General features: G+C 54.8%; 1 protein-coding gene across 1 annotated transcript in view; it reads left to right on the forward strand.

The window, feature by feature from the left end:
- Positions 1-18,207, forward strand: part of CCDC12 (coiled-coil domain containing 12) — a 36,077-nt gene extending 17,870 nt beyond the window's left edge. Inside the window, exons 2-7 of the mRNA XM_054389948.1 lie at positions 5,886-5,956; positions 15,486-15,565; positions 16,774-16,835; positions 16,923-16,957; positions 17,307-17,383; positions 18,094-18,207. Coding sequence (XP_054245923.1) covers positions 5,886-5,956; positions 15,486-15,565; positions 16,774-16,835; positions 16,923-16,957; positions 17,307-17,383; positions 18,094-18,173 — 405 coding nt within the window. The 3' untranslated portion in view covers positions 18,174-18,207. The remainder of the gene's footprint in view (positions 1-5,885; positions 5,957-15,485; positions 15,566-16,773; positions 16,836-16,922; positions 16,958-17,306; positions 17,384-18,093) is intronic.
- Positions 18,208-27,616: the final 9,409 nt, after the last annotated feature.

Consider the following 27,616-nt stretch of genomic DNA (forward strand, 5'->3'; position numbering starts at 1 on the left):
TCCAGTGTCTCCCCAGCCTCACTGTCAAGAATTTCTTCCCCATCTCCAGACTCAATCTCCCCTCTTCCAGCTCCAATCCATTGTTCCTTATCCTATGACTACAAGCCCTTGTCAAAAGTCCCTCTGAGCATCAAAGCTTAAATCCTGTCCAAGTGGGAAACAAAAAAAACCCTGTGGTTATGCTTGGACCATAGAATCATTGAACCATTTTGGTTGGAAAAGACCTTTGAGCTCGTGGAGTCCAACCATTGCCCCAGCACTGCCAGGTCACCACTGAACCATGGCCCTTCAGCACCACATCTCCACAGCTGTGAAACCCCTCCAGGGATGGGGACTGCTCCACTGCACTGGGACAGGCTTTGACAGCTCTAGGGGGGAAGAAATTGTTTCTCATGTCCAACCTAAACTTCCCCTGGGGCAACTTGAGGCCATTTCCTTGTCCTGTCACTTGTTTCTTTGGAGAAGAGACCAACCCCCAGCTAGCTCCAACCTCCTTTCAGGGAGTTGCAGAGAGCCAGAAGGTCTCCCCTCAGCCTCCTTTTCTCCAGGCTCAACCCCCCAGGTCCCTCAGCTGCTCCTCCCCAGCCCTGTTCTCCAGCCTTTTCTGCATCTTTGTTACCCTTCTCTGAACCTGCTCCAGCCTTTCAATGTCCTTCTTGGAGTGAGTGGCTCAAAACTGAGCCCAGGATTTGAGGTGTAGCCTCACCAGGCACAATCCCTGCCCTGCTCCTGCTGATCCAAGCCAGGCCAAGCCTTGCGTAAGAAAGCACAGACCCAGACACTGTAACTCTGTCCTCACCTTGTAGCTGCCCTGACCAAGAAACCCCAAGGGAAATGGTGAAGGTAACCAGCAGAGAAGCTGAGTGCTCATTACATGGCTGAAGTTCTCCACTTGTTGTGCAGGAGATCAGAGCTTGCAAGGTGTCCAGGACAGGAGCAGAGGCTGTTGCCTGGGCTGCTTTTCTTGCCTCACCTGGGCTCCCTGGGGCTGGCTGTGGACCACCAGTGAGTTGGGAATGAGAGCAGCTACAGCTCAGCTGGCAAGAGAATAGTTAGAAAGATCAAACTCCCTTTGTTCCACACTGACCTGGTTTTAACTCCTCCAGAAGAGACAGTTCTTTGTGCCAGAGAGGCACTTGACTGGTAATGTGACCATCCTCTAAAGCCTTCAAAGGAAGATAAGGAGAACTTTGGTATTCTGCTCAGTCCCCAAGGCAAAAATTCACGCTGGGTTGCTGGGAAGAGGAGAAGCTCTCTGGTCATTTTGTTGACTTTTTTGGGGGGTTGCCAAGGGATGGTTGGCTGTGGTTGGGTGGCATTTCATATGGGGAGAAGAGAGCTTGGAGTGTGTCTGTTTGGGGAGGTTAAAACAGCAGCTTGGCTGAAGCTGGGGAGGAATGGGAATGTGAGCTGGAAAATTTAGGAGGATATTAAAGCAATTTGATTACTGAAAGGTTGGATTCAGGCCAGCCCTGATTAGAGGGAGAAATTCTTCAGGCAGAGATCAGAGCTGGTGGAGAGAAGGAAACATAAAAGGAAAAAAATTCATCATGCTGAGGGTGGTGAGATCCTGGCCCAGGTTGGTCAGAGAGGTGGGAGATGGCCCATCCACCAGAGTGAAAAAAACCAACCCCCCCAGCAGTGCTGGAGAGGGACCCAGAGGTGTGATGTGTAACCCTCAGTGCCACTAGAGCCAAAGTGAGATGGCTACAAACCACTTCTGGTGCTGTCTGTCTACCATGGGGACAACCTTTTGAGCAGGGCCTGTTGTGACAGGACAAGGGGTGATGGTTTGAACTAAAAGAGGGAGAGTCAGACTGGAGAGAAGGAAGAGGTGAAGGTGGTGAGACCCTGTGCCAGGCTGCCCAGAGAGGTGGGAGCTGCCCCATCCCTGGCACCGTCCCAGGTCAGGCAGGTTTGAGGTGAGCAACCTGCTCTAGTTGCAGATGTCTCTGCTAACTGGATGAGGTTTAGAGGTCCCTTCCAACCAAACCATTCCATGATGTTGTGATAAATCTGAGCTTCAGATGACAAGAAAGTCTCTTTGGGAAGGAGTGAAGTGCCACATTTCTGTCACATGCCAGTGATGAGCTTGTTTCCAGCCCAGTGGTGATGAGAGGATGTTAGACATGGAGCAAACCCACTTCAAATCAGCAGTTGGAGGTAATTTGCACCTAGGAATCCTAAAGTAATCAGCTGAAGAGATTGTTCACCTGCTAATGTTTTGATTTCAACCTTTCCTGAAAGCTGGATACCTTCCAAAGGACTGGAAAAGTGCTGATAACCCCTCCACTATTTAAAGGTAAAAGCAGGAGGGTTACCTGGAGTGAAGCCTGCTGGTTAAAGCCACACTCTGAAGCGGGGAACTGATGGGTTCAAAGCTGTCAAGGAGGAATCTTCAGCTGCAGAAATGTTGTTTTCTGGGGGTCTGTGCACCCAGGCTTTCCATTTGTCTCTTGGAAATTGGTGTAAATTGTCTGCTGGCCTGATGACAGCTCCCTCAAAGTCTCCTGGGGGGCATGAGCAAGATTGGGGTCATTTCCTCTTCTCCTGTCACTTGTTCCTTGGGAACCCCCACCTGGCTCCAACCTCCTTTTAGGGAGCTGGAGAGTGCCAGAAGGCCTCCCCTCAGCCTCCCCAGGTCCCTCAGCTGCTTGACTTGTGCTCTAGATCCTTCACCAGCTTCACACTGTCCTCTTTGGGGTCACCTGAGTCCATCTCCTGTCACCACTCACAGTCCTGCCATGCAGAAGCTTTATTTACCTGCTGAAGAACAACAGGATTTTATTGAGCTTCTCCAGCCTTTGGGGGAAATCTCCACATCTCATGTTCTACCACTTCCTGGACTTCAGGAGGGTTCCATCACAAAGCAGGAGGCAAGCCTTGATAGAGTGGGTGAGGAAGGCACTTCCATCATCTCCCCTCCTGAACTCTGCATGTGAAATTCCAACACATGAGACTTATTTCACCTGCAGGACAGCCAACTGTCCTCTCCATCACGTGGAGCAGGTCTGGGCTACCTGCAAGAGCTACCTGGGGATGTAACATTCTGAGGAACATGAAACTTTCCCCCTGGGTTTCAGTCCATTATCAACAGTTTATTTCCTGCTGCTAAGAGCCTGCCCAGCTCCTTTTTGGTACCTTCCACTTGGAACTGCAAGGGGAGCAGCTTGCTTTGATCACCTTCAAAGATTTAATGAAAAAAGGGATGCTTGCCTCACCTCACCTCACCTGCCAAGTGTCTCTAGCCTGGGAAGTCTCAGCCAGTTTTCCCTACACTGCAGAAATCCACATCCAAGGAAAGCACAGAATCCCAGCTTGGAAGGGAGCTCAAGGTACAACTTGTCATGGTCTTGATAAGGTGGTCCAGCAGCCTGTCCAGTTGAACCTTACAAGTGGATATTTCCAAGAAAAGTAGAAGGACACAACCTTGTCCTGAAGACAGCAGGTGGAGAAACCACTTCTCAGTTCAGCAGACCTCACCAGCCTTTACAGACTCCCAGAATCCCAGCATGGTTGGGTTGGAAGGGACCTCTGGAGATCACTCAGTCCAACCCCTGCTCCAGCAGGGCACCCACAGCAGCTTGCCCAGGAGCACAATGCCCAGGGGGGGTTTGGAATCTCTCCACACAAGGAGACTCCACAACCTCTCTGGGCAGCCTGGGACAGGCCTCCAGCACCCTCACCCCAAAGAACTTTCTCCTCCTGTTCAGGTGGAACCTTCTGGGTTCCAGTTTGTGCCCATTGCCCCTTGTGCTGTCCCTGGGCATCACTGAGCAGAGTCTGGCCCCAGCCTCTTGCCCCCCATGCTCCCTTTAGCTCTTGCTGAGCATTGCTCAGCTCCCCTCTGGGGCTGCTCTCCTCCAGGCTCTCAGCCCCAGGGCTCTCAGCCTTTGCTCCTCACAGAGCTGCTCCAGGCCCCTCAGCAGCTTTGGACTTCCTCCACTGGACTCTCTCCAGCAGTTCCCTGCCTCTCTTGATCTGGGAGCCCAGAAGTGGACCCAGTCCTCCAGCTGTGGCTTCGGTAGGGTAGTGCAGAGGGGCAGGAAAATCTCCCTCAACCTGCTGCCCACACTCTTCTCCATGCCCCCCAGGAGACCATTTGCCTTCTTGGCCAGGAGGGCACAGTGCTGGTTTATAATGAACTTGTCATTTGTACCTTGGGGTGCTGATGGGGAATAAATTGGGGATTTTGGGCAGGCTCTGGAGGAGCTGACAGGATTTCACTATCAAATCATTTCAGCTTGCTGGGTACAGAAAGATTTGGAGTGCTGCAGAGAGCTGAGCTTTGTGGAGGAAAGATCAGCCATGGCTTGACGTGAATAGTTTCTCCAAATACCTCTTTAAGGATTCCTGAACCTGCTCCTAAACCTCCTGGAGCAAATCGTGGCAGGAATGAGGGGAATGCAGAGTCTGTGCACATGCTCTGAGAGGGTGAAGAGGTGGAAGGAATGAGAAAGGGCTTGGAGTGCAGCAAGGTACTTCTCACGAGCTTGGGCTGTTCCTGCCCTTCCCCTGCAGAGCTCCTGCTCTTTGTTGACCCAAGGAATGTCATTGCAGCTGTCACAAGGGTCCTGTGGACTTAGAAGTGAAACTAGAATTGAAAGCAAGGAATTAAAGCAGCACTAAGTTGTGGGTTTAAGAATGATTGTGATGAGTTTTGCTTTCCAAAAGGAGAGGACATTGCTGATTACCCTTTGGTGAGTCGCTGAAGCTGAACAACTCCAGCTGCTGCTGAGCCTCCACCATAACCAAGCTGTTTCCTGGCTCCTCTCCCTGTTTGCACCTCATCTAATTTTTAACCCAGGTCACAGGATTGAGTTTTAAGGCTTGTCTGGTCCAAGATGCACATGATAAGTGAGCTGCTCATCAGGGAGCAGTGAGGCTGCTGAGACACTGCAACAGGTTGCCCAGGGAGGCTGTGGAGGCCTCCTCTCTGCAGGTGGTCAAGGCCAGGCTGGATAAGCAACCTGGGCTAGTGGGAGGTGTCCCTGCCCATGGCAGGGGGTTGGAACTGAATGATCTTTAAGGGCCCTTCCAACCTAAACCATTCTATGAATCAGTGAAAACCTTCTGGTTCTTGAGAAGGTTAGGAACCAGTTTTGGTATCCTGAAGTTGGCTGTTGGCTGGCTGAGCTCTCCTGCCAAGCTGTTAACAGGGCAGGTGACCAACCAAAGTAATCTCTGATCTGAAAGTCACACTGCTTGTGTTCAGCTTCTAACCCATTCTCCCAAGCATCCCTCACAATCCCAAAATCCCAGCATGGTGGGGGTGAGGGCAGTGGTGGAGTCCCCATCCCTGGAGGGGCTTCAGAGCTGTGGAGATGTGGTGCTGAGGGCCACGTTTGGTGGTGCCCTGGCAGGGCTGGGCTCATGGTTGGATTCAAGGGTCTTAAAGGTCTCTTCCAACCCAAACTGTTCTGTGACTCTCTGCTTCTAACTGACTTCAGGTCCCTACCCCAGTGACATGGTGCAGGTGTCTCCTGCCTGTTTGAGTCCCTGCCCCCATCCCCTTTGTGTCTCCCATGAGTCAAACACAGGACAAGGTTTCTGGGCTCCCTCACTGATGGCAGCTCAGTTTCCTCTGAGAACTGCTGTGGTTCCCAGTAACAAGGGGGGAAGGGAGGTGTGTGTTACTGGTGCTGAGTCTGTGATCACCTCAGAGAGGACAATTCATTTTTCCTTCTCCTCTCTGCCAATTCTTCCTGGTGGGATCAGTGTGAGCAGGACACCAAAGGGAGAAAGAGGAACCCAAGGTGTGGGTGTTGAAAATCCATCCCAGAGCGCTCCTTGCTGTTTGCCCTGTGCTCTGGGGCTGGTTTGTGTTCGCTGTGGCATTTCCAGAGAGGCCAACTCCTGACTGATCCAACTTCTCCTTCTTCCAGAATCAGGACAGTGGTGAACCTGAGAACAAGAAGCTCAGAGAAGATGAGGAAGAGGAGACTGTCAAGCACAAGTAAGGATTTATTTATTCCCACTCGGATCTGTCGTTCAGGAGTTGCTCTCCTGGTTGCTAATTAGGATCTCACCTTAAGACATGCAGCTTGTTTATTTTTGGGGTTTAGTGTGAACTTGTTCTGCTGGTGTAAATGATCTGAGATGAGGGAATGAGGAGGAAAAGCCTGGGGATGACCTGCAGTGGTTCTGGAGGTAGAAGATGGAAGATGGTGAACTTAGGCTCCCTTGAATTACTTTTTCCTCATTCCCGGGAGAGGTTTAGGTTGGACATGAGGAATAATTTCTTCCCCCTGAGGGTTGTCAAGGCCTTTCCCAGGCTGCCCAGGGCAGTGATGGAGTCCCCATTCCTGGAGAGGTTTCAAAGCAGTGGAGCTGTGGTGCTGAGGGCCATGGTTTGGTGGTGACCTGGCAGTGCTGGGGCAGTGGTTGGACTGAATGATCTTCAAGGGTTTGTTCCAATCAAAATGATCCACCTTGAGGAAAGGAGAAGAGGGCTTTAGATGGCTGAATCCATCTGGCTGGTAACCAGCAAGGATGTTTAGGAGCTGGCAGGATCTAGGCTCCATTCTGGTGCAGTGCAGAGCCCTTCTCCCCTCCAGCTGTGGTGCTGAGGGCCATGGTTTGGTGGTGCCCTGGCCCTGCTGGGTTAACAGTTGGACTCCACCATCCCAAAGGTCTCTTGCAACCAGAACCATTCCCTGATTGTGTGATTCCCTTGCTGCAGCCCTGTGTCACGTGCAGCCTGGGTTTGTCTTTCTCCATGAGCAGAGCCCTGCAGGGGCCATGTGGCTGTTTAACCACAGCCACTGCTGTGGCCTCTTGTCACTGGAAAATGTGAGCAGAAGGCTCAGTGAGGCAAAGTGTCGCTGCTGGCAGGAGCAGCTGACGGTGCAGTTGGTTTCCTGCTGGTGAAAACACCATCAGGTCTGCTCTGGAGACAACAGGGAGGGTGAAGTTTGGTTTGAAGATGTGGGACGTGACCTTTTCTCATCACTTCAGCAGCCAGAAACCTCCTCTGTGGGAGGTGTTGCATCAGAGCTGCTGCTGCTGCTGCTGCAGATGAGTACATCTGCTGTGCTGGAGGAAGCAGAACAAAACCTGCTCTGCTTCCTGGGAATAACTCCTGGCAGAAAACCCTGGCCCTTCCTAGCACAGGATCACAGGATTGGCTTGGTTGGAAAAGACCTCAGAGATCATTGAGTCCAGCCCTTAACCCAGCACTGCCACGGCCCTCAGCACCACAGCTCCACAGCTTGGAAACCCCCCCAGGGGTGGGGATTGCACCACTGCCCTGGGCAGCCTGGGACAGGCCTTGGCAATCCTCAAGGGCAAGAAATTGTTCCTCATGTGCAACCTAAACCTCCCTGGGGCAGCTCGAGGCTGTTTTCTTTTGTCCTGTCTCTTGTTCCTGGGGAGAAGACACTGACCCCCACCTGCCTCCAACCTCCTTTCAGGGAATTGCAGAGAGCCAGAAGGTCTCCTCTCAGCCTCCTTTTCTCCAGGCTCAACAACCCCAGCTCCCTCAGCTGCTCCTCCCCAGCCCTTTCACTAACTCCATTGCCCTTCTCTGGACCTGCTCCAGCCCTCAATGTCCTTTTTGGAGTGAGAGGCCCAAAACTGAGCCCAGGTTTCAAGGTGTGGCCTCACCAGTGCCCAGTCCAGGGGTATGATCCCTGCCCTGCTCCTGCTGGCTGTTACTGGTGAAGAAGCACCAGTATGGTCCTGAGCTCTTGGGCTTTGTCAGTTGTGCATTTCTGGAAGGTATCTGGTCCTATCACTTCTTCTTTGAGAGAAGAGTCTGACCCCCACCTCAATCCAACCTCCTTTCAGGCTGTTCTTGAGAACATTCCACCTGTGTTTGGGGCTCAAAGGTCTTCTGGAGAACCATTCCCAGGGCTGGACTTCATTTGTAGACACTGTGGTTGAGTTCTATGCTGGAAAAGGAGGTCTGGACCACAGCTGAAAGAGGAGCTGGAGATGCTGGGAACTGAATAATGAATAAGCAGCTCTTGCTCTCCAGCCCTGCCACTTGATACGCCAGAGCACATGGTGGCCTGCTGGCAAGGAGCATCAGGCCTGGGCTGGCATCACCTTGAGGTGAAGGGGGGACTTTTGACAAGGGCTTGTAGTGATGAGATGAGGGAGAATGGATTGGAGCTGAAAGAGGGGAGACTGAGAGTGGAGATGGGGAGGAAATTCTTGACAGTGAGGGTGGGGAGACACTGGACAGGTTGCTCAGGGAGGCTGTGAATGTCCCCTCCCTGGAACCATTGCAGGTCAGGTTGGCTGGGGCTGTGAGCAACCTGCTCTGGTTGCAGATGTCCCTGCTGGCTGCAGGGGCTGGGACTAGAATCATGGAATTGCCTGGTTGGAAAAGGCCTAAGATCATCAAGTCCAACCATAACCTGACATCTCCTGTACACAGCTGCTGGGGCATGGCCCTCAGCTCCTCACCCAGACATCTTTTCCATTCCTCCAGGGATGGTGACTCCAGCACCTCCCTGGGCAGCCTGTTCCAGTCAACAAGTGGAGTGAAGAAGTTCCTCATAGTGAAGAAGTTCTTCTTCATGTTGAGGTGGAACCTCCTGTGCTGGAGTTTCCATCCATGCCCCTTGGCCTATCCCAGGGCACAAGTGAGCAGAGGCTGTCCCTGTCCCTTCCCTCCTGACCCCCAGCCCTCAGCTATTGATAAACATTTATTAAATCTCCTCTCAGTCTTCTCCTCTCCAGACTGCACAGCCCCAGGGCTCTCAGCCTCTCCTCCCCAGGCAGTGCTCCAGTCCCTTCAGCATCCTTGCAGCCCTCCCTTGGACTCTCTCCAGCAGATCCCTGTCCCTCCTGAACTGGGGAGCCCAGACCTGGATGCAATATTCCAGGTGAGGTCTCACTAGAGCAGAGGGGAGGAGACCCTCCCTGGCTCTGCTGGACACACTCCTCTGAATGCAGCAGCCCAGGACTCCATTGGCCTTCTTGGCCACCAGGACACATTGCTGTGCCATGCAGAACTTGTTGCCCACCAGGGCTCCCAGGTCCTTCTCCAGAGGGCTGCTCTGCAGCAGATCCCCTCCCAGCCTGTCTGGATCCAACCACCATGTGCTGTTTTGAGTCCACTTGTACCTCTGCCTGTGTGAGGACAGCTTCTTGGGGCAGCTTCCTGTTTCTTTTTTCTGACAACTCCGACCTCCCCACACCCTCCCTCCTCTTTCTTTGGTTTGTTTTTTTCCTCCCTCTCTGAGTTTTTCTACCTTGCACTCTCCAAGCTCCCACCACAGGGCCAAGTGCTGACGAAGCTCTCTGCGAGCACCCTGAGGCTCTCACAGCAATTTCAGCTCCCATCTGACCTCTCCAGGGAGTTTCTGTCTCCCATTGGCAACAGCTCTTGTTATTATTGTGAGGTTTATTTTTATTTTAACCAATTCTGCTCAACCTCCAGACCAGGAAATGCTGTGATCCCATCCAGCTGTGCAAGGAACTGGGTGTGGGTGGACTGAGGCCCTTCCGCCCCATCCCCGTGGGGAAAAAAGAAAAAACAGTTTGGTTCTGGGGCTTGGGGATCTGCAAGGCAAGGGCTGCACAAACTAGAACAGAGGAAGTTCCTTCTAAACATGAGGAGGAGCTTCTTTACTTTGAGGGTGGTGGAGGCCTGGAGCAGGCTGCCCAGAGAGGTGGTGGAGTCTCCATCTCTGGAGGCATTCCAAGCCTGCCTGGAGATTGTGATCCTGAGCAGGCTGCTGTGGATGGGTCTGGAGAAGAGCAGCCCCAGAGGGGAGCTGAGCAATGCTAAAGGGACCACTGGGCACAAGAGGCTGGGACCAGGCTCTTGTCAGTGGTGCCCAGGGACAGCACAAGGGGCAATGGGTGCAAACTGGAACCCAGCAGGTTCCACCTGAACAGGAGGAGAGAACTCTTTGGGGTGAGGGTGCTGGAGGCCTGTCCCAGGCTGCCCAGAGAGGTTGTGGAGTCTCCTTGTGTGGAGAGATTCCAAACCCCCCCTGGGCATTGTGCTCCTGGGCAAGCTGCTGTGGGTGCCCTGCTTCAGCAGGGGGTTGGATGATCTCCAGAGGTCCCTTCCAACCCCTCCCATGCTGGGATTCTGGGATAAACCAGCTCTGCTGGGAGACCTACACAGCAGAGGACCTCAAGTGCAGCCCCCAAGCCCTCAAGCCAAGTCTTCTTGTGGCCTCAAAGAAGCTACTTGGGACCAAGAGCTTTACAGACCATGCAAAGCAGGGAGCTTGGCAGTTCAGCTGCAGTCCTGTGGGGGAAGCTCATCAGGGTTATTAAAAGTGTAAATACAACTCCAAGGTGGGGCTTGGAGCAGGGAGGGGAAGAGACAAAAAAACCTCTTCAACTCTTCAACTTAAGTAGAAGTGAAGCTGCAGTGGAGGTGCTGGGAGGCAGCTGCTGGTGTCCCACACTGAGTCATGCCCTCACATTACAGCGCGGTGCTGTCCCTGCTTGCAGAGCTGACGTTCTGGGAGGAGCTGGGGGAGGCAGGGCTTGGGAAACAGGATCTCTGTCTTCCTAGTGGCAGGAATGTCACAGGGCAGCTCCAAACCTCCTCTTCGTTGTTGTTTGTTTTTTTAATTTATTTTTATTTTTAACCTCTGTACAAAAGCAAAACAAAGGCAGCAGCACTGAGTCTGCTCAGGCTGGGGCTTAGCTTGGCAGGGCAAGCAGGGCAGTAGCAAGGGTAAGTGCTATTGGGATGTGCTTCCTGATGTCCTGGAGTGTGGAGAACTTAAAGAGGGGGGAAAAAACCAAAATCCAACCCAAAACAATGGAAAAAATGCTAACCAGATGTTGGAGAGGACCTTTCTGTGCAGGCTGAGCTGAGTGCAGGTGCTGTGTTTGATCCATGTCTCTGTGGCCAGCTGAGCCTTGTTCTGATGGGCACTGTGTGATGTGTCCTCCACCACTCCCCCCTCCCCATTTCCAGGGACTGAGGAAGTGCTTGGCCCAGGGCAGGAGGGGGTGGGCAAGGCTGGAGCATCACACACTGCTGGGGCTTGGCCTCTTCTCCCAAGGAACAAGTGACAGGACAAGAGGAAACAGCCTCAAGCTGCCCCAGGGGAGGTTTAGGTTGGACATGAGGAATGATTTCTTCCTCTTGAGGGTTGTCCAGGCCTTTCCCAGGCTGCCCAGGGCAGTGGTGGAGTTCCCATCCCCAGAGGGGTTTCAAAGCCGTGGTTTGGTGGTGCTGAGGGCCATGGTGCAGTGATGATCTGGCAGAGCTGGGTCCATGGTTGGACTCCATGAGCTTAGAGGTTTTTCCCAATCAAAATGATTCTATGATGCACCTTGGAGAAGGGAGAGGAGGACTTCAGATGGCTGAATGCACCTGGCTGGTAATCAGTGGGTTCCAGGGTGAGGAGGATGAGGAGCTGGCAGGATCTAGGCTCCTTGCTGAAGGTGTTTGTCCCTGTTTGGTGCAGTGCAGAGCCCTTGACCCCCCCAGACCCTTGAGGATGCTGTGGACCATCCCCCTGCTTATAGCTGTGCTTCTCTCACTCTGGAGGAGATATCTAGGAGGTGCTCTGCCTTTGGAGGGCAGGTCTGATGGACCTCCAGCTGGTCTGAAGCCTGGTGGCCCCATTCTAGTGGAGGCTGTTGGTGTGTTCAGTGGCTGCCTGGTGACCCTGGCTCTGCCTTGGGTGGGCAGGGAGCCCTCCAGCAGCAGGTGCAAAGGTGAGCAGCTAAAGGTGAAAAACCTTGGTCCATCCTCCCCAGCCCTTGGCTAGGAGTTCTCAACATCTTCTCAGCACTGTTCAGTGGTTATTGCTGTGCCCAAACCACAGCATCTGGCACCTGAAGGTGGCTGTGGGAGTTCAGAGCTGCTTCAGTCATGCCTGCCACTGTTTGGAGGCCACAGAGGGAGACATTGGGGTGCTGAGGCCATCCAGATCACAGAATCCCAGCATGGTGGGGTTGGAAGGGACCTCTGGAGCTCAGCCAGTCCAACCCCCTGCTCCAGCAGGGACCCACTGCAGCTTGCCCAGGAGCACAATGCCCAGGGAGTGTTTGGAATCCCTCCAGAGAAGGAGACTCCACAACCTCTCTGGGCAGGGTTCCAGTGCTTTGTCATGAGGATGCTACCAAGGTACCTTCAGGTACTCTTCCTGTCTTGAACCCAAGGGTGGTAGATCATTTCCAGCCCACCAGCAGCTGAAGAAGCTGCAGGAATCCCATGAGAGCATGGACAAAGCAGGTGGAGCAGCACAGCCTGGTGCTGCAGTAGGGTCAGGGTCTGTACAGCAGCCTGGGTCAGCAGCCCAAGTCCTGCACTGCAGGTGGACTGTGGGTTTGCTCTGGGTGTATCTACAGATGTGGAAGGTGCTCCTGGCTGCCAGCAAAGCCCTCAGCTGCCTGCTGGAGCAGCGTGGGAAGCCAGACAGCCTCCTGGCACCTGCCTTTGCAGAGCTTCTCCTGCAGCTCTCCTCCTGCAGCACCCTGGGGGGATGTCTCTCCCCATCCATGCTCCCCTGAGAAGCTCTCAGAAGTCCTGAGAAACCTTCTGCTGCCTCAGCAAGTTCTGGGGGCTGCTGGAGGTTGGTTTTTTGGCATTCCTCGAGTGCCTTTTGGCAGCCACACCAGGACCTGCTCCAACATGCTCAGCTCTTGGAGCAGCAGGAGCAGCAGCAGCAGCCCTCTCCCAATGAGGAGAGGCTGCACCTCAGAGGGTGGCTGCTGGGGGTCTCTGCCTCTGCTTGTTGCTTGCTCATTTCCTGCCTTGAGCAAGGAATCCAGCTGGGAGTGAGGGCAACAGCTTTTGTCCTCTTGCTGAGACCTCTGCACTGGAGATGTTTCCATCATGCTGTAAGAGAGGGTGGGAGGAGAACCTGGACTCAGGTGGTGTGAGTTGGGGACGTCCAAAGTCATTGCTTGGGCTCTAAGAGCAGGTGCAGATTGTCTTGGTGTGCATCTCAGGATCAGCAATGCTTTGGGATGGAAGGGACCTTTCAAGGTCACCCAGTGCAAGCCCCTGCAGCCAGCAGGGACAGCTGCAACCAGAGCAGGTTGCTCAGAGCCCCAAACAACCTGACCTGCAGTGGTGCTGCTGGGATGGGGCAGCTCCCAGCTCTCTGGGCAGCCTGGGACAGGCTCTCACCACCCTCAGCATCAAAAATCTCTCCCTTCTCTCCAATCTGAATCTCTCTCTTTCACTTCAACCATCAGCCCTTGTCCTGTCACAGCAGGCCCTGATCAAAAGTCTGCCCCCAGCTTTCTGATGGTCCCCTTGAAGCACTGAAGGCCACCAGAAGGTCTCCCTGGAGCCTTCTCTTCTCCAGGCTGCCCAAGCCCAACTCTCAGCCTGACCTCACAGTAGAGGGCTTCCAGCCCTGCCAGCATTGCTGTGACCTCCTCTGGTCCTGCTCCAAGAGCTCCATTTCTCTGCTGTGCTGAGGACTCCAGAGCTGCCCCAGCACTGCAGGGGGGGTCTCAGCAGAGCAGAGCACCTGGCCAAAAGCTCGGTTTGAACCAGGGTTCAGGGCTCACACCAGGGCTTTAGGGTGGGATCAAGCTTAAGATTTTCTGAGCATCTCCTCTGAAGTGATGCATGATGTGCCCAAATTAGAAGCTCTCCTTCTGGAGCACCTTGTGCAGTGTTTCCCAGTCCAAAGAAGCCAGGACTGGTAAGGATGGTGGTGGCTGTCTTCCTCCAGCCAGCAGTGGGTGCAGGTTTGTGCTGGGACCTCCTAGGACCACATGAGGATTTGAGCAGCTGCAGCAATTGCTGAGGATAGGGATGGACACAGCCTCCCAGCACCTCTGGAAGCTCCTCAGGGGTGGCAGGCTCCTTGTTGGGGTCAGGAATGCTTCAGGTCTGCTTTTCACTTGTGCCTGGAGCTCCTCAGTGGGGAAAGAGGAGCCCTGTCCCAGCCTTTCTGGGGAGCTGGAGGGTTGGGAATGGCATGCAGGGCATGTACAGAATGCAGGGAGCTCTCTGGACACAAACCAGGACACTGCAAGCTGGCTGGGAGGTTGGTTTGGCTTTCTTCCTCCAGCCCCAAGGGCTTTATGGAGCAAACCCCAGGAATGTATCTTCCTAAGCCTTCCAGGGTGTTGCAAGAGCACCTTCCTATTCTTACCTGTCCAAGGAAAGGGCTAAGGGCTGAGCAAAGCTGCCCAGCACATCTCAGCAGGGTTTTCTTTGTGCTTCTGGGGGTGAGAGAGGCCAACAGACCTCCACAGGACAGACACTAGCGGAAGGCAAGAGCCCAGCAGTGTCTGCTTGCTCTGCCCAGGATCAGAGGTGGGTGTTCTCATGGCTCTTCACCTCTTGGTCTCCTTCAGACCCTTCCTGTTGCACTGGTGCTCCTCAGCCTTGGCTCTAGCTACCTGGTGGAGCTAGACAAACCCAGATGCTTCCTCTGCTGCACCCCCAGAACAAAGTGGTTTCAAACACCCAGACCCCAGGTGACTCTTCCTGAAGTGCCCCAGTAGGACCTTTCTGTTCTTTGGAAGCAGTGCAGGAGGGCCCTGGGTGTGCTCAACCCTCTCTCAGGCATTCCAGGCAACTTCTTTTCCCAAGTCCTGGAGAAATACCATCTGCTCTGCTTGCAGATGCCCCTGCTGACTGCAGGGAAGTTGGACTAGATGACCTTGAAAGGTCCCTTCCAACCCAACCCATGCTTTGGTTCTGAGCAAGAGGAGACAAATCCTGCTGCTGCTGGTGAGGAGCTGGTTGGTGGTGCAGTCCCTGAGGAGGTGGCCACTGGGAGCAGAGGGCAGCCAGGGTGCCTGGAGGCAGGTGCAGGAGCTGCTCTCACCTCACAGTTAATTAGGCAGCAGCCAGGTTTGTTGTCTCCTGGTGCTGGCTTGGCTCTAACAAGGAGCTGGGGCACTGCTGCCAGGTGTGGAGCATCTTCTAGGTGCTGCAGCCTCACAGCTGCTCTCCTCTTCATCCCTGTGCATCAGCTGCTTGTCCTGCAGCCAGACCCATGCTGCCACTTGTCCCACTGGCTCCAGAACCTGCCAGCTGCTGCCTTCTGGTTTGCTTTTGTTGGAGAAACCTCCAGTGAGCTCCAGCAGTGCTGGGCTCCAAGGCTTTTGTTTGCAAGCTAAGATGAGGCTTTATGGGTGGGAAGAGTGTCCAGGAGCAGGTGTAAATTCTTCTTCCTTGTGTGTTCCAGAGCCTTGCAGCAAGGTCATGAAGGGCTGGAAACCCTTCCTGAGGCAGGACCAGACCTCTGGAGCGTGTGCCCCTTGACATGGGAGCTTCTGCTGTGCACAAAGACCTCTTGACTGGTTTGTCTTGGCCAGGCAGCTGCAGCTCCCATGGCACAGGCTTTGGGTACCTCTGTCTTCCTTCTTGCTGCAGCCCAAGGTGGGAGAGCCCTAGGGACCCCAGAGTATCTCCAGGCAGCTCCCCCGCCCTCACCCTGCTGAGCTCTCCATGTGGCCCCTGCCATTGCTGACTGGTGTGGGTTGCTGCTGCAGCTGCTGGAGGCAGAGGTGCCCCTCAGGCATGCTCTGGCTGCTGTGGAGATGTCTCACTGCTCTCTCTCCTTCTCTTTCCTCTCCAGGGAGATCAAACTGCGAAACTATGACCCCGAAGATGAGGAGCTGAAGAAGAGGAAGGTGCCACAAGCCAAGCCAGCCTCAGGTGGGTTCCATTGGAATGTGGGAGGTGAGATGAAGGAGCACCAAAGCAGAAGTGGTGCCAGTGGTGGTGCTGGTGCCTGTGCTGAGGCCTCTGCTGCTTTGCTCTCTCTTGGAGGCTTTGCAGGCCTGGAGAATCAGAGAATCATGGAATAGTTTGGGTTGGAAGGGACATCAAAGCTCACCCAGTCCAACCCCCTGCAGCCAGCAGGGACAGCTGCAACCAGAGCAGGTTGCTCAGAGCCCCAAACAACCTGAGCTGCAATGGTGCCAGGGATGGGGCAGCTCCCAGCTCTCTGGGCAGCCTGGGACAGGCTCTCACCACCCTCATGGTACAAAAATCTCTTCCTTCTCTCCAGTCTGAATCTCCCTCTCTCAGTTCAAACCATCAGCCCTTGTCCTGTCACAACAGGCCCTGCTCAAAAGTCTGGCCCCAGCTTTCTGATCAGCCCTTGAAGCACTGCAAGGTCTCCCTGGAGCCTTCTCTTCTCCAGGCCCATGCAGCACTTGAGGTTGTGAGGACAAGGAAGCAGCACCCTGCACAGGGGAGAGGTTTATCCCTTTCCTGTCCAAAAATCAGATGCTTTGGGTACCTCTGTCTTCCTTCTTGCTGCAGCCCAAGGTGGGAGAGCCCTAGGGACACATTTTGGCTGGTGTGAGGTGTTCAGGTGCTAGGAGATCAGTGTCCCTACCAACCATGGGGGTATGTCCATGCAGCTGTGCTGGGATCTTCAGAGCCCTCTTGCTGCTGCTCTCAAGTGTGATGCTTGTGGCCCCTATTGCTTCATCATCCTCTCTTAACCCCTGGGGACTGCACACCCTGTGTTGCACAAGGCCTGGGTGTGTGTCCTGAGCATGGGGAGCCCAGCCCCAAAGCCAGGGGTTGGTAACTCAGAGGAGCTGAGCTCCTGCTGCAGCATTCTCTAGGAGATCCAGCCTGGTTTGCTGTTTGACTTTACCTTTAAACAAATATTAGTCATGAGTCTGAGGTGCTCAGGGTGGTGATTTCCTCACACTGAGCCTCCACATGGCTGCTGAGAGGGAGGGGAGGGGCAAGAAGTTGCCTTGATCTTAAAATCAGAGAGGCACAGAATGGTTTAGCTCCAGCCAGTCCAACCCCTCCCTCACTCTGCCAAGCCTGCAGCTCCCGGGGGTTCCCTGTGCCTTGTCCCTTTGTTGTCCTGCTGATGCTGGTCCTGTTCCCCCATCTAGTGGAAGAGAAGGTGAAGGACCAGCTGGAAGCTGCCAAGCCAGAGCCCATCATCGATGAGGTGGTAGGTACACTTGTAGCTGCTCTGTGGCTGGGCTGAGGCTTCAGCCTCCCCTGCAGCTCTCACTGGGGGTCTCCTCTTCCTCCCTAGGACCTGGCAAACCTGGCCCCCAGGAAGCCTGACTGGTGAGTGCCTGCAGGGCCCTGCTGCTGGGGAAGGGCTTTTGGCATCAGTGGTAGGTTACCATCACCTTGAGCCTGTCAGGCTGGGTTGAAGTTGCTGGAGATGGGAACCAGCCTTGCTGTGGGAGCCAGCTGGCTGACACCCCTGACTCCTTTGGGGTGCCCCCAGGGACAGGGCAGACCCTGGACTGTGGGTGGTGTGCCGTGAGTTGTCCTGCTTGCAGACACATTCTGCTCCATGGTGCTCAGAAGAGAGCAGAAGCTTCTCTGGCACAGGGAGAGTGTGGCCTGGCCCCTGTGCCCCCATCTGCCTGGGGAGGTCTGTCTGGGACACTGGCACTGCTCTCCTCAGGGATCTGAAGCGGGACGTAGCCAAGAAGCTGGAGAAGCTGGAGAAGAGGACCCAGAGAGCCATTGCTGAGCTGATCCGTAGGTTGGGGTGCTGCAGGGCTGCTGCCTGGGGTCACCACTTGGTCCAAGGGGTCACACAGTCCTGACTGGGGCAGGGAGGCACTGGTGGAGCTTGATCCCCTTCCCAAAGGGGTCTGTGAAGCTGTTGGTCACAAGTAGCTCCCTTGAGGCCACTGAAGACTTGGCTTGAGGGCCTGGGGGCTGCAGTTCAGGTCCTTTGCTCTGTTGAATCCCCAGCAGGGATGGTTTAGCAAGGAAGCCCAGCAGGGTGGGGTGGGGAGGGACCACAAGGGATCATCCTGTCCAACCCCTCTGCTAAAGCCCAGGCTCCCCAGGGCTCTCAGCCTTTGCTCCTCACAGAGCTGCTCCAGGCCCCTCAGCACCTTCCCAGCCTCTGTTGGACTCTCTCCAGCAGTTCCCTGTCTCTCTTGAACTGGGGAGAGCCCAGAACTGGACCCAGAACTCCAGCTGTGGCCTCAGCAGGGCAGAGCAGAGGGTGAGGAGAACCTCCCTCAACCTGCTGCCCACACTCACCTCCACGCCCCCCAGGAGACCATTGGCCCTGCTGGCCACGGGGGCAACTTGCTGTCCATCAGCACGCCCCAGCCCCTCTGGAGGTGCTCCCAGCAGGTCACCCCTCAGCTGTACTGGTACAGGGGTGATCCCTCCCCAGCTGCAGGCCCTGCCCGGGTTGGTGTCACCAAGCCTCTGCTGTCTGTCACTTGCAGGGGAGCGGCTGAAGGGGCAGGAGGAGGAGCTGGTGACTGCCGTGGGGTCGGCAAAGCAGGAGGGGAGTGACTCAGACTGAGGAGGTCCTTCCAGCAGCCTCGGGTGTGGCTCTGCAGCCCTGCCCCTGCCTGCAGCACCAATCCCACTGCTGTGGGCTGGAGGCACCTCCCTGGGACACACTTTGCCAGGAGCCTGCAGATCCAGCCCTGCCTAAAGGAGAGAGCAAACCCGAGGAGCCCTCCTGTCCTCTCTTGGACTACGCCTGGCTTTTGAGGGACACTTCATAGATAGCTTTTGGGGACCCTGGGGGGCTGATGGGAGCAGAGCACACACCCACCTTAGCTTGAAGCTGGGCTACCAGGACCTGGAGCAAAGCAGATGTGGGCAGAAGGGCCAGACAGGAGAAATTCAGGCTAACTCTCCTCTTGTTTGTTGGGTGAGCAAGAAGATGTCCACACAGCCAAGAGCAGCCCGTGGAGAGGCACCAGCACTTCCCAGGGGCCTTTCTCCAGGTGGTCCTTCCTGCAGCAGAGCTGGTGGAGCTGCCAGGTGGGCACAAGGAGGTGCCTGGCTCTGCAGAGCTGGTTGTGAGTGTTGAAGAACATCCATGCTCAGACCCAGCCCACACAGAATGGCTTCTGCTGGAAGGGGCTGTGTGGCCTGGGCCATCCTGGCTGCTCTGTGCCCAGCTGAGGGCAAGGTGGGGTTGGTTTTGCTCCCTGAAGTTTCCTGACCATCCATGCTCTGCAGCATGGACCTCTCCTCTCTGCTTTATCATTGACAAAAGTTGTTGTGAATAAATCTTTTTGTAATAAAAGTAGCCCCTGGGGGAAGAAGCTGTCACATGTTCTGCTCAGACTCCCAGCTGGTGGAGGTTGGACCTCTGGAGCTCAGCCAGTCCAACCCCTGCTCCAGCAGGGCACCCACAGCAGCTTGCCCAGGAGCACAATGCCCAGGGGGGGTTTGGAATCTCTCCGCACAAGGAGACTCCACAACCTCTCTGGGCAGCCTGGGACAGGCCTCCAGCACCCTCACCCCAAAGAAGTTTCTCCTTCTCCTGTGCTCCTGAGATGATATTGCAGAAGAAAAATGTGCAGAAACCTGTTTTGGGTGTTTGGAGAACTGTTCAGTCATGATGGCAGCTCTGAGGAGCGTTTTCTTTTCCTTCTTTACCAGAAGCAACAATGGCCTGAATTCCCCAGTGAGTTCAGCTTGTGGGACAAGCAGCAGAAGCTCTCAACTTGGGAAGTGTCTGCTCAGGGAGGTCACAAAAGGATTTTTCAGCAGCTGTCAAAGTCTGGACATCTGTGTTCGTGTCCCTGCAGCAGCTGGACACTTCAAAGTCTGACCTTGGCCATGGGTGTGGACCACTGCAACAAAAGAGTGGCCTGAAGGGGTGAGGGCTTAGCCTCCTCTGCATCATCCCAGCAGGTAGGAGCATGGATTCTGCTGGCTGGGGAACCCCACAGTGCTGCATTTGCTGAGGCACACCAGGGCCGCTCCTGCTCTGGGTCACGGCGCCACCAAAGGCTGCTCCAGGAGCTGGCCCACCCTGCTGCCTTTGATTCTGCCCAGGGTGGGCTCTGCCCCACTGCTCACAAGATGAAGAGGGGGTTGTCAAGACAGCTGTCTGCTGAGGCACTCTCCAAGGCTGGGGTGCAAAGGGCACAGGAGGGAGCCCAATAAAAGAGGCAGGAGGTGACATTTGTAAGGAGAGGACAAAGCAACATCATCATCTCTGAAAAGGCCACTGCATTCCTGGAGTCAGAGATCACAGCATCAGCCTGCCTGCAAGAGACCTCCAAGAGCACTGAGTCCCACCAGGAACCCAGCACTGCCAACCCATGGCCCTCAGCACCACATCCACACAGCTCTGAAACCCCTCCAGGGCTGGGGATTCCAGCAGGGCACTGGGCAGCCTGCAGCCAGGTGGGGGTTGGCTTCTTCTCCCAGGGAACAAGGGACAGGACAAGAGTTGTCCCAGGGGAGGTTTAGGTTGGACATGAAGAACAATTTCTGGGCCAGAGACTCACCACCTTCAGTGGAAAAAGTCTCTTCCTTCTCTCCAGTCTGAATCTCCCTCTTCAGTCTAAACCAGCACCCCTTGTCCTACCTGATGAAAGGAAATTCCAGCCTTCCTTGCAGAGCCTCTTCCAGCACTGCAAGGCCACCAGAAGGTCTCCCTGGAGCCTTTCCTTCTCCAGGCTGCCCAAGCCCAAGTCTCTCAGCCTGGCTCCCAGCAGAGAGCTTCCAGCCCTGCCAGCATTGCTGTGGCCTCCTCTGGCCCTGCTTCACCAGGTCCCTGTCTGTGCTGTGCTGAGGGCTCCAGAGCTGCCCCAGCCCTGCAGGTGAGGTCTCAGAACCCCTTCCTTGATGCCCCTCTCCAGCTTTTCAGGCTGCAGTGTTTCTACAGAAACCCAAAGCAGCTGGAGCTGGCCCTGCCAGGCTGTTCCTCAACAGCATTTGTCATCTTCTTGTATCTGAAGGAGTGTCCCTTCCAGGAACTGTCTTAAAACAAGACAAAATTACTTCAAGCTTCGTGTGAATTTTTTGACCCCCTTCTCATGATGATGTTTGAATGCCAAACACCCCCAGAGTGCTCATAAAGCTCCTGCTGAATTGATTTCGTGCTTGTTAGCCAGCAGAGAGCAGCCAGCTGAAGGACTTTTCAGCAGCAGACCAACCTACCACAGCTCTTCACAGCCTGCATCTGGGGGAGATGGAGCTGTGTCCAAGCCAGGCTGGGAGGCTGTAAATGTGACTAACAATAGCAGTGCCAGGCTGCTATTAATGACTCTGCCCTCTGGGCCAGCTGAAGGACTGCAGCAGAGGGAAGGTTGGATGAGATCATTCCACCTAAGTATTGTAGAATCCCAGCATGGGAGGGGTTGGAAGGGACCTCTGGAGCTCAGCCAGTCCAACCCCTGCTCCAGCAGGGCACCCACAGCAGCTTGCCCAGGAGCACAATGCCCAGGGGGCTTTGGAATCTCTCCTGAGACTCCACAACCTCTCTGGGCAGCCTGGGACAGGCCTCCAGCACCCTCACACCAAAGAACTTTCTCCTCCTGTTCAGAAGGAACCTCCTGGGTTCCAGTTTGTGCCCTCTGCCCCTTGTGCTGTCCCTGGGCACCACTGAGCAGAGTCTGGCCCCAGCCTCTTGCCCCCCATGCTCCCTTTAGCTCTTGCTGAGCATTGCTCAGCTCCCCTCTGGGGCTGCTCTCCTCCAGGCTCTCAGCCCCAGGGCTCTCAGCCTTTGCTCCTCACAGAGCTGCTCCAGGCCCCTCAGCAGCTTCCCAGCCTCCACTGGACTCTCTCCAGCAGTTCCATGTCTCTCTGGTTTGGGGAAGCCCAGAACTGGACTCAGTATTCCAGCTCTGGCCTCAGTAGGGCAGAGTAGAGGGGTAGAACCTTCCTTGTCCTGCTGGCCATGCTCTTCTTCATGCCCCCCAGGAGACCTTTTGGGCCTGGAGGTCACATTGCTGGCTGATGGTGGCACCACCAGGAAAGGTCTGAGATGTTTTTTGCCTGGGAGCATCTCCTTTGCAGCTGCCTGGCTGCAGGCTGTTGACCCATTGTTCACTGCAGTGATGCCAGGAGAGCAGAGCTGGCTGTCCATCTGGGTTCAATGCAGGCTGATGGCCACTTTGTAAAGCTGAGGGTGGTTCATGTCCTGGGAGCACTTGGCAGGAGCCACCACAGCTTGATGTGTGGCAAAAAGGGTTGCTGGAGGCAGTGGTGCTGCTGGGGCTTTGTCCTTCAGAAAGCTGAGGGACAGCTAATGTACCAAATTGTTGAAGGACCTGGCCACCTCTCAGCATGCAGCAGAGCTCTGGGGAGCCAGCAAACCTCCAGCAACAATCTGGAGATGCAGAGGGAAGGATCTCCCCAGGCTTGTTGACACTGCAGTGTCAGGGAAAGGAAAAGCTTCTCGGTTGGTCTCCTTTGGAGCTGTGGTGGCCTCCTTGCCAAGGAACAGGGCAGGTTCATTGGTGGAAGGGGATGAAAGGCTCAGCAAGGGCTGAAACAGTACTGAGGACTTTTTCTTCCTGCCTTAACCCAAGACATCTGAGGTTGTATCTGCTCACAGGTGGTATAACAGGGGCAGATGTTTGGGCGTCTGGGTGGTTCCTCTGAATGTGATGGAGACCACGCCAGGAGGTGGTTCCCTACCTAAACCCTGTGAAGATGCTCCTCTCCTTTACTCTTGCCCAAGTCAGTAGAGGGTTGGCAGATGAAGGAAGGACCTTCAAGTTTGACAGGAGGCAGTGTTTGAGCATCACATGGGCCAGTACCTCCAGGGAGATTTAGGATGGAAATTAGGAGAAACTTCCCCACTAAAAGCATTCTCAGGCTGCCCAGGGAGGAGGCTGAATCCCCATCCCTGGAGGTGTTCACAAGCTGTAGAGGTGATGCTGAGGGACATAGTTTAGCCCCAGACTTGGTAGGGAATGACCTTAAAGCTCTTTTCCAACCTAAGCAATTCCATAATTCTGTGGTCTTTGGCTAAGGAGTAATTGTGAAGCTGATGCTCATTGTCCTCTCAGGCTCCATGGCTGCTGTTTCAGATCATTTCCCTTCCCCAAACCCCTCATACAGCCTTCCAGGGAAGCCATTCTCTCCTGGGGAGTCACATTTCTCAGCACACCTCCCTGTGGAAGAGAAAAATTCACTCCAGCTCAACACATAGCAAGACAAAGAGCCTGGTGACTTGTCCTGCTCCGTGCTCCCCCTAGAAGAGTGACCCAGGCAGAGCCCAGGAGTCTTGGCTTTTAAGTGTCTACGTCAAGGTTCTCCTTTTCCTGTTAGAACTTCTTCAAACAAGCTCCAGAAGAGAAACAAACCAAATCCCAGGTCCTGCATGCAGGCACAAGGCTCTGCTCCCGGCCGAGCCCAGCCAGCTCCCTTCACGTCCTGCCTGCTGCCTGCTGCAAAGTGCCTCCCTCTGCTGTGGAAGCCTTTCCATTCCTGACTCCTGGCCAAACAAAACCCCACTGGGTCCTGCACAAGATGAGTTTCAGGCCCATTCCTCCAGTTGTTTACAATTATCCTCCACGCTCATCCGAGCAGCAGGACCAGCCCCTCCTGCTGCCTTCCATTTCTCCCTGCCAACCTCATTTCCCTCCTCCCCACAGGCACTTTGGCTGCACTGGAAGAGGAGAAGATTCCAGAGCTGGCACCACTGCAATGGACAGAGACTTCAATATGCTTGGAGTCTCCAAAGAGCTGCAAGGCAATGTGGGATGTGGCTCCCAGGAGATGTTCTCAGCTCCTTGCTGTAGCTTTGGCCAGGGAGAAGGTTAGAGCTGGGGAGGTTTTGGAGCAAGTTCTTGGGCTTGGGTGAACACAAATGCAAGGCACAGTGTCCTCCTCCGTGGCATGGGAAGCTGGAGATGTTTGTGTACTTGATGCCTTCTCTCATCCTTGGTGTTGCCTCCTATTTGGTCCAGTTCTGGGCTCTCCCCAGTTCAAGAGAACTGCTGGAGAGCCCAGTGGAGGCTGGGAAGCTGCTGAGGGGTCTTGGAGCAGCTCTGTGAGGAGCAAAGGCTGAGAGCCCTGGGGCTGAGAGCCTGGAGGAGAGCAGCCCCAGAGGGGAGAGAGGGGATCTGAGCAATGCTCAGCAAGAGACAAAGGGAGCATGGGGGGCAAGAGGCTGGGGCCAGACTCTTGTCAGTGGTGCCCAGGGACGGGGCAAGGGGCAGAGGGCACAAACTGGAACCCAGGAGGTTCCTTCTGAACAGGAGGAGAAAGTTCTTTGGGGTGAGGGTGCTGGAGGCCTGTCCCAGGCTGCCCAGAGAGGTTGTGGAGTCTCCTTGTGTGGAGAGATTCCAAATCCCCCCTGGGCACTGTGCCCCTGGGCAAGCTGCTGTGGGTGCCCTGCTGTAAGCTGATGATCTCCAGAGGTCCCTCCCAACCCCCCCATGCTTGGGTTCTGTTAGCTTAGAGACACATTTCCATGTCACTAATGAAGAGCACAGTGAGCTGGCTGCAGAAGCCTGTGGAGTGGTGAATTTTGGTGGGACAACAGTGGCTGAGGTTGTGTTGTGCCCTCTGAGCTCTGAAGCCCACACCTCACTCTCTCACCCCTCTGCTCTTTGCTGTCCCAGCCCAGAATGCAGCCCGGTGTTGGTGATCCCCAGGGCAGTGCAATTCTGCTGTGTGCAGCACACTCAGATGTGCTCCACACTGCTCCTGCAGTCCTCCTGCTGGTCCCTGAGGGGTTTGGCATTTAGCACATCGACAGAGAGTGGCTGAGCTGCATTGTAGTGACTCCATCAAAGGTCCTGATGTGGTGGGAGATGCTTATGTAGCTGACTGTGGTCCTGCAGTGTGGCTTCTCCTTCATCAGGCTGAGGTCAAGCCATTGACTTCAAGCAAGCCACAGGAAGGGATAGGGCAAGATGCAGCTGCTGCCAAGGCAGGCTGCAGAGAAGATCTGACCCAGGGGCAGGCAAGAGGGTCTGGTGGTCAGGAGTTTAAGGTGGGACCCTGGAGGCTTCCCTTGGATTCAGCACTCTACCACTAATCTTGTCCTTGGAGACAAATGGATGCCAGCCTCCCACTGAATCTCTCCACACAAGGAGACTCCACAACCTCTCTGGGCAGCCTGGGACAGGCCTCCAGCACCCTCACACCAAAGAATTTTCTCCTTCTGTTCAGACAGAACCTCCTGGGTTCCAGTTTGTGCCCATTGCCCTGTGTGCTGTCCCTGGGCACCACTGACAAGGGTCTGGCCCCATTCTCTTACCTCTCCCCCTGGACTTGGTCCCTTCTCTTCCCCTCTTGCTCCTAAGGCATGGGCTTGGGAGCTGTGTCCTGCTCCACAAGGGCAGCAAAGGGCCAGAGAAAGGAGGAATCCACTCTGCTGGCTTTCAGCTCTGCTGCAAGTGGAGGCTGCAAGGTGACCTGGAAAAGTCAAACAGAATCATAGCATCATGGAATGGTTTGGGTGGGAAGGGACCTTTCAAGCTCCCCCAGTGCAAGCCCCTGCAGCCAGCAGGGACAGCTGCAACCAGAGCAGGTTGCTCAGAGCCCCAAACAACCTGAGCTGCAATGGTGCCAGGGATGGGGCAGCTCCCAGCTCTCTGGGCAACCTGGGACAGGCTCTCACCACCCTCCAGTGTCAAAATTTCTTCCTTCTCTCCAGTCTCAACCTCCTTCTTTTAGCTGACACCCCTCAGGCCTTGTCCTGTCCTTTGAATAAAGCAAATTTGAATAAAGTTTTTTTGATAAAGCAAATTTGAATAAAGTATTGATTTGAATAAAGCAAATCTTGCAGTCTTGTGCTTGAAGGTTGGCCTGGCCATGGGCACATCTTCTCCTTGTACACTGCTGCCCCTCCACACTGCCTTCCCAAGCTATCCCAGAGATTTCTGGCTGCAGGAGGAAAACTTTGCTGGCAGCCTACTGAAATATTCCATGTGAGTAAGTGAATTGGGGCCAACCATCTGTAGAGGGCTGTCTCCACACGCCAAGGGAGCAAGGAGCTGCAGGGAGCAACCTTGGACTTGTTCCCAGGAATTCAGGAGGGTAGGATAACCAACGCTGGGGCTGGGGGATCAGCAGCTGGAGCTTTATGATGGTGGGGGTAATAAAAATTGAAGGCATTAATATGCAAGTGAAACATTAGCACTCAATGTCAGAGCCTGCTGTGAAATCAGCCAGGGAAGACGTGCTGAGGCTCTGCTGGCACTGCTGAGATGCCTAGGGTAAGAACATGGTTGGTTCTCAGGGCTTGAGCTAGTCCAGGGATGAGGTGATTGGAGGGTCTGGAGCTGGCCTCAGGAAAAGAAAACCCAAAACCTCGTGGCTATGGAAAGTGAAATTTATTGGAAGGTTGAGTGAGGAGGCACTGGAACAGACTGCCCAGGGAGGTTGTGGATGCTCCCTCCCTGGAGGTGTTCAAGGCCAGGGTGGATGAGACCTTGAGCAACCTGGGCTGGTGGGAGGGGTCCCTGCCCATGGCAGGGGGCTTGGTACTTTATGATCTTTAACTTCCCTTCCAACCCAACCCATTCTATAATTCCATGAATTGGTCTCTCTAGGAGGAAATTTATTTATAATGATAGAATCATCCAATTCCCTTGGTTGGAAGAGCTCTGGGCAGCCCTGGGCAGCTTGAGGCCATTTCCTCTTGTCCTATCACTGGGTGCTTGGCAGAAGGAATGGTTTGGGTTGGAAGGAACCTTTCAAGCTCATCCAGTCCAGCAGGGACAGCTGCAACCAGAGCAGGTTGCTCAGAGCCACAACAACCTGAGCTGCAATGGTGCCAGGGATGGGGCAGCTCCCAGCTCTCTGGGCAGCCTGGGACAGGCTCTCACCATCCCCAGTGTATAAAACTCTTAATTTCAGTTGTGCCTGCCATGACTCTGTGGGGTTGCTGCAGTGATGGAGAAGATCCAACTGTGCTCCTGTGGTCTGCCTGCAAGGTGGCAGGGCAGTGGCCACAGAAGAAAAAGGAAGTTCTCTGTCCTGGTCACTTCTTTCCTGGATTTTCCAAATGAATCAAGTTGTTAGTGGCTGGGTTCAATTTCATAGAGCCCTGGAGTGGTTTGGGTTGGAAGGGACCTCTGAAGCTCATCCAGCCCAAGCCCCTGCTGTCAACAGGGACATCTGCAGCTAGAGCAGGTTGCTCAGGGCCCTGCCCATCAGCTTGGGTGGTTTGATTTGCTTGGACCAACATCAGATCTGTGTTTTGATATCTCTGACAAGACAGCAGCCACGGGGAGAAAAAGCAGCAGCAGAGTTTGCATCTTGGATTAAATCTCATCCTGGTTTCCAGCCACCAGAGCTTGACACAAGCTCTGAAGCACCAAGCATGAGATCTTTTCCAGCATTCCAACCATTAAGTGATGAGCCTCACAGGGTGGGAAAAAAGCCCAACCCAACCCCAGATATGGTTCTGCTGGATGACAAGGCTGAATCTTGTGAGACAGTCTGTGTGCAGCCCACCTCAGCTCTCTGGAGGTGCACAGGGGCAGAGGCTTCCAGCTGAGCTGTGGCCCAGGGCTGGTTGTCCTCCATGAAGGACAGCAAGCAAGCTGGAGGTGTGACTGAGCCACCCTCAGCTGGACACCAGCTTGAGGGCTGGGGGCTTACTGCAGGGATCCTGCTGACTCCACATCTGCTGCTGGCTAGGGACAGGTGTTGGAGATGCCCTCCCCACCCTAAATCCCTTCTTGTCCATGGAGATGAGCCCTGGTGGGGCCAGCACAGCAGCTAGCATGAAGCAAAGTAAGCACCTCTGACTCCCTGCACCCCAAGGTGTGCCCAGGAGCAAGCCTAAGCAAGAGGCTTTGTGCAGCCCAGCCCTTGGCAGCAGAATCCTCTTGGTTGGAAGGGACCTGTAAGATCATCAAGTCTGACCTCAACCTAAGGCCACCAGGCAGGCTTGAATCAAACCTGGTGATGCAAGACCCCAGAGGACTACTTGTCGTGTTTTGAGCCCTGCTCATCAGACTGAGAGCAGTCTTGTGGTCTGTCTGTAAGCCACAGAGAGCTTCATCCTGTAGGAATTTCCTACCC

The sequence above is a fragment of the Indicator indicator genome, chromosome 20, assembly GCF_027791375.1.
Source record: "Indicator indicator isolate 239-I01 chromosome 20, UM_Iind_1.1, whole genome shotgun sequence".
In the NCBI taxonomy this organism is placed as follows: Eukaryota; Metazoa; Chordata; class Aves; order Piciformes; family Indicatoridae; genus Indicator; species Indicator indicator.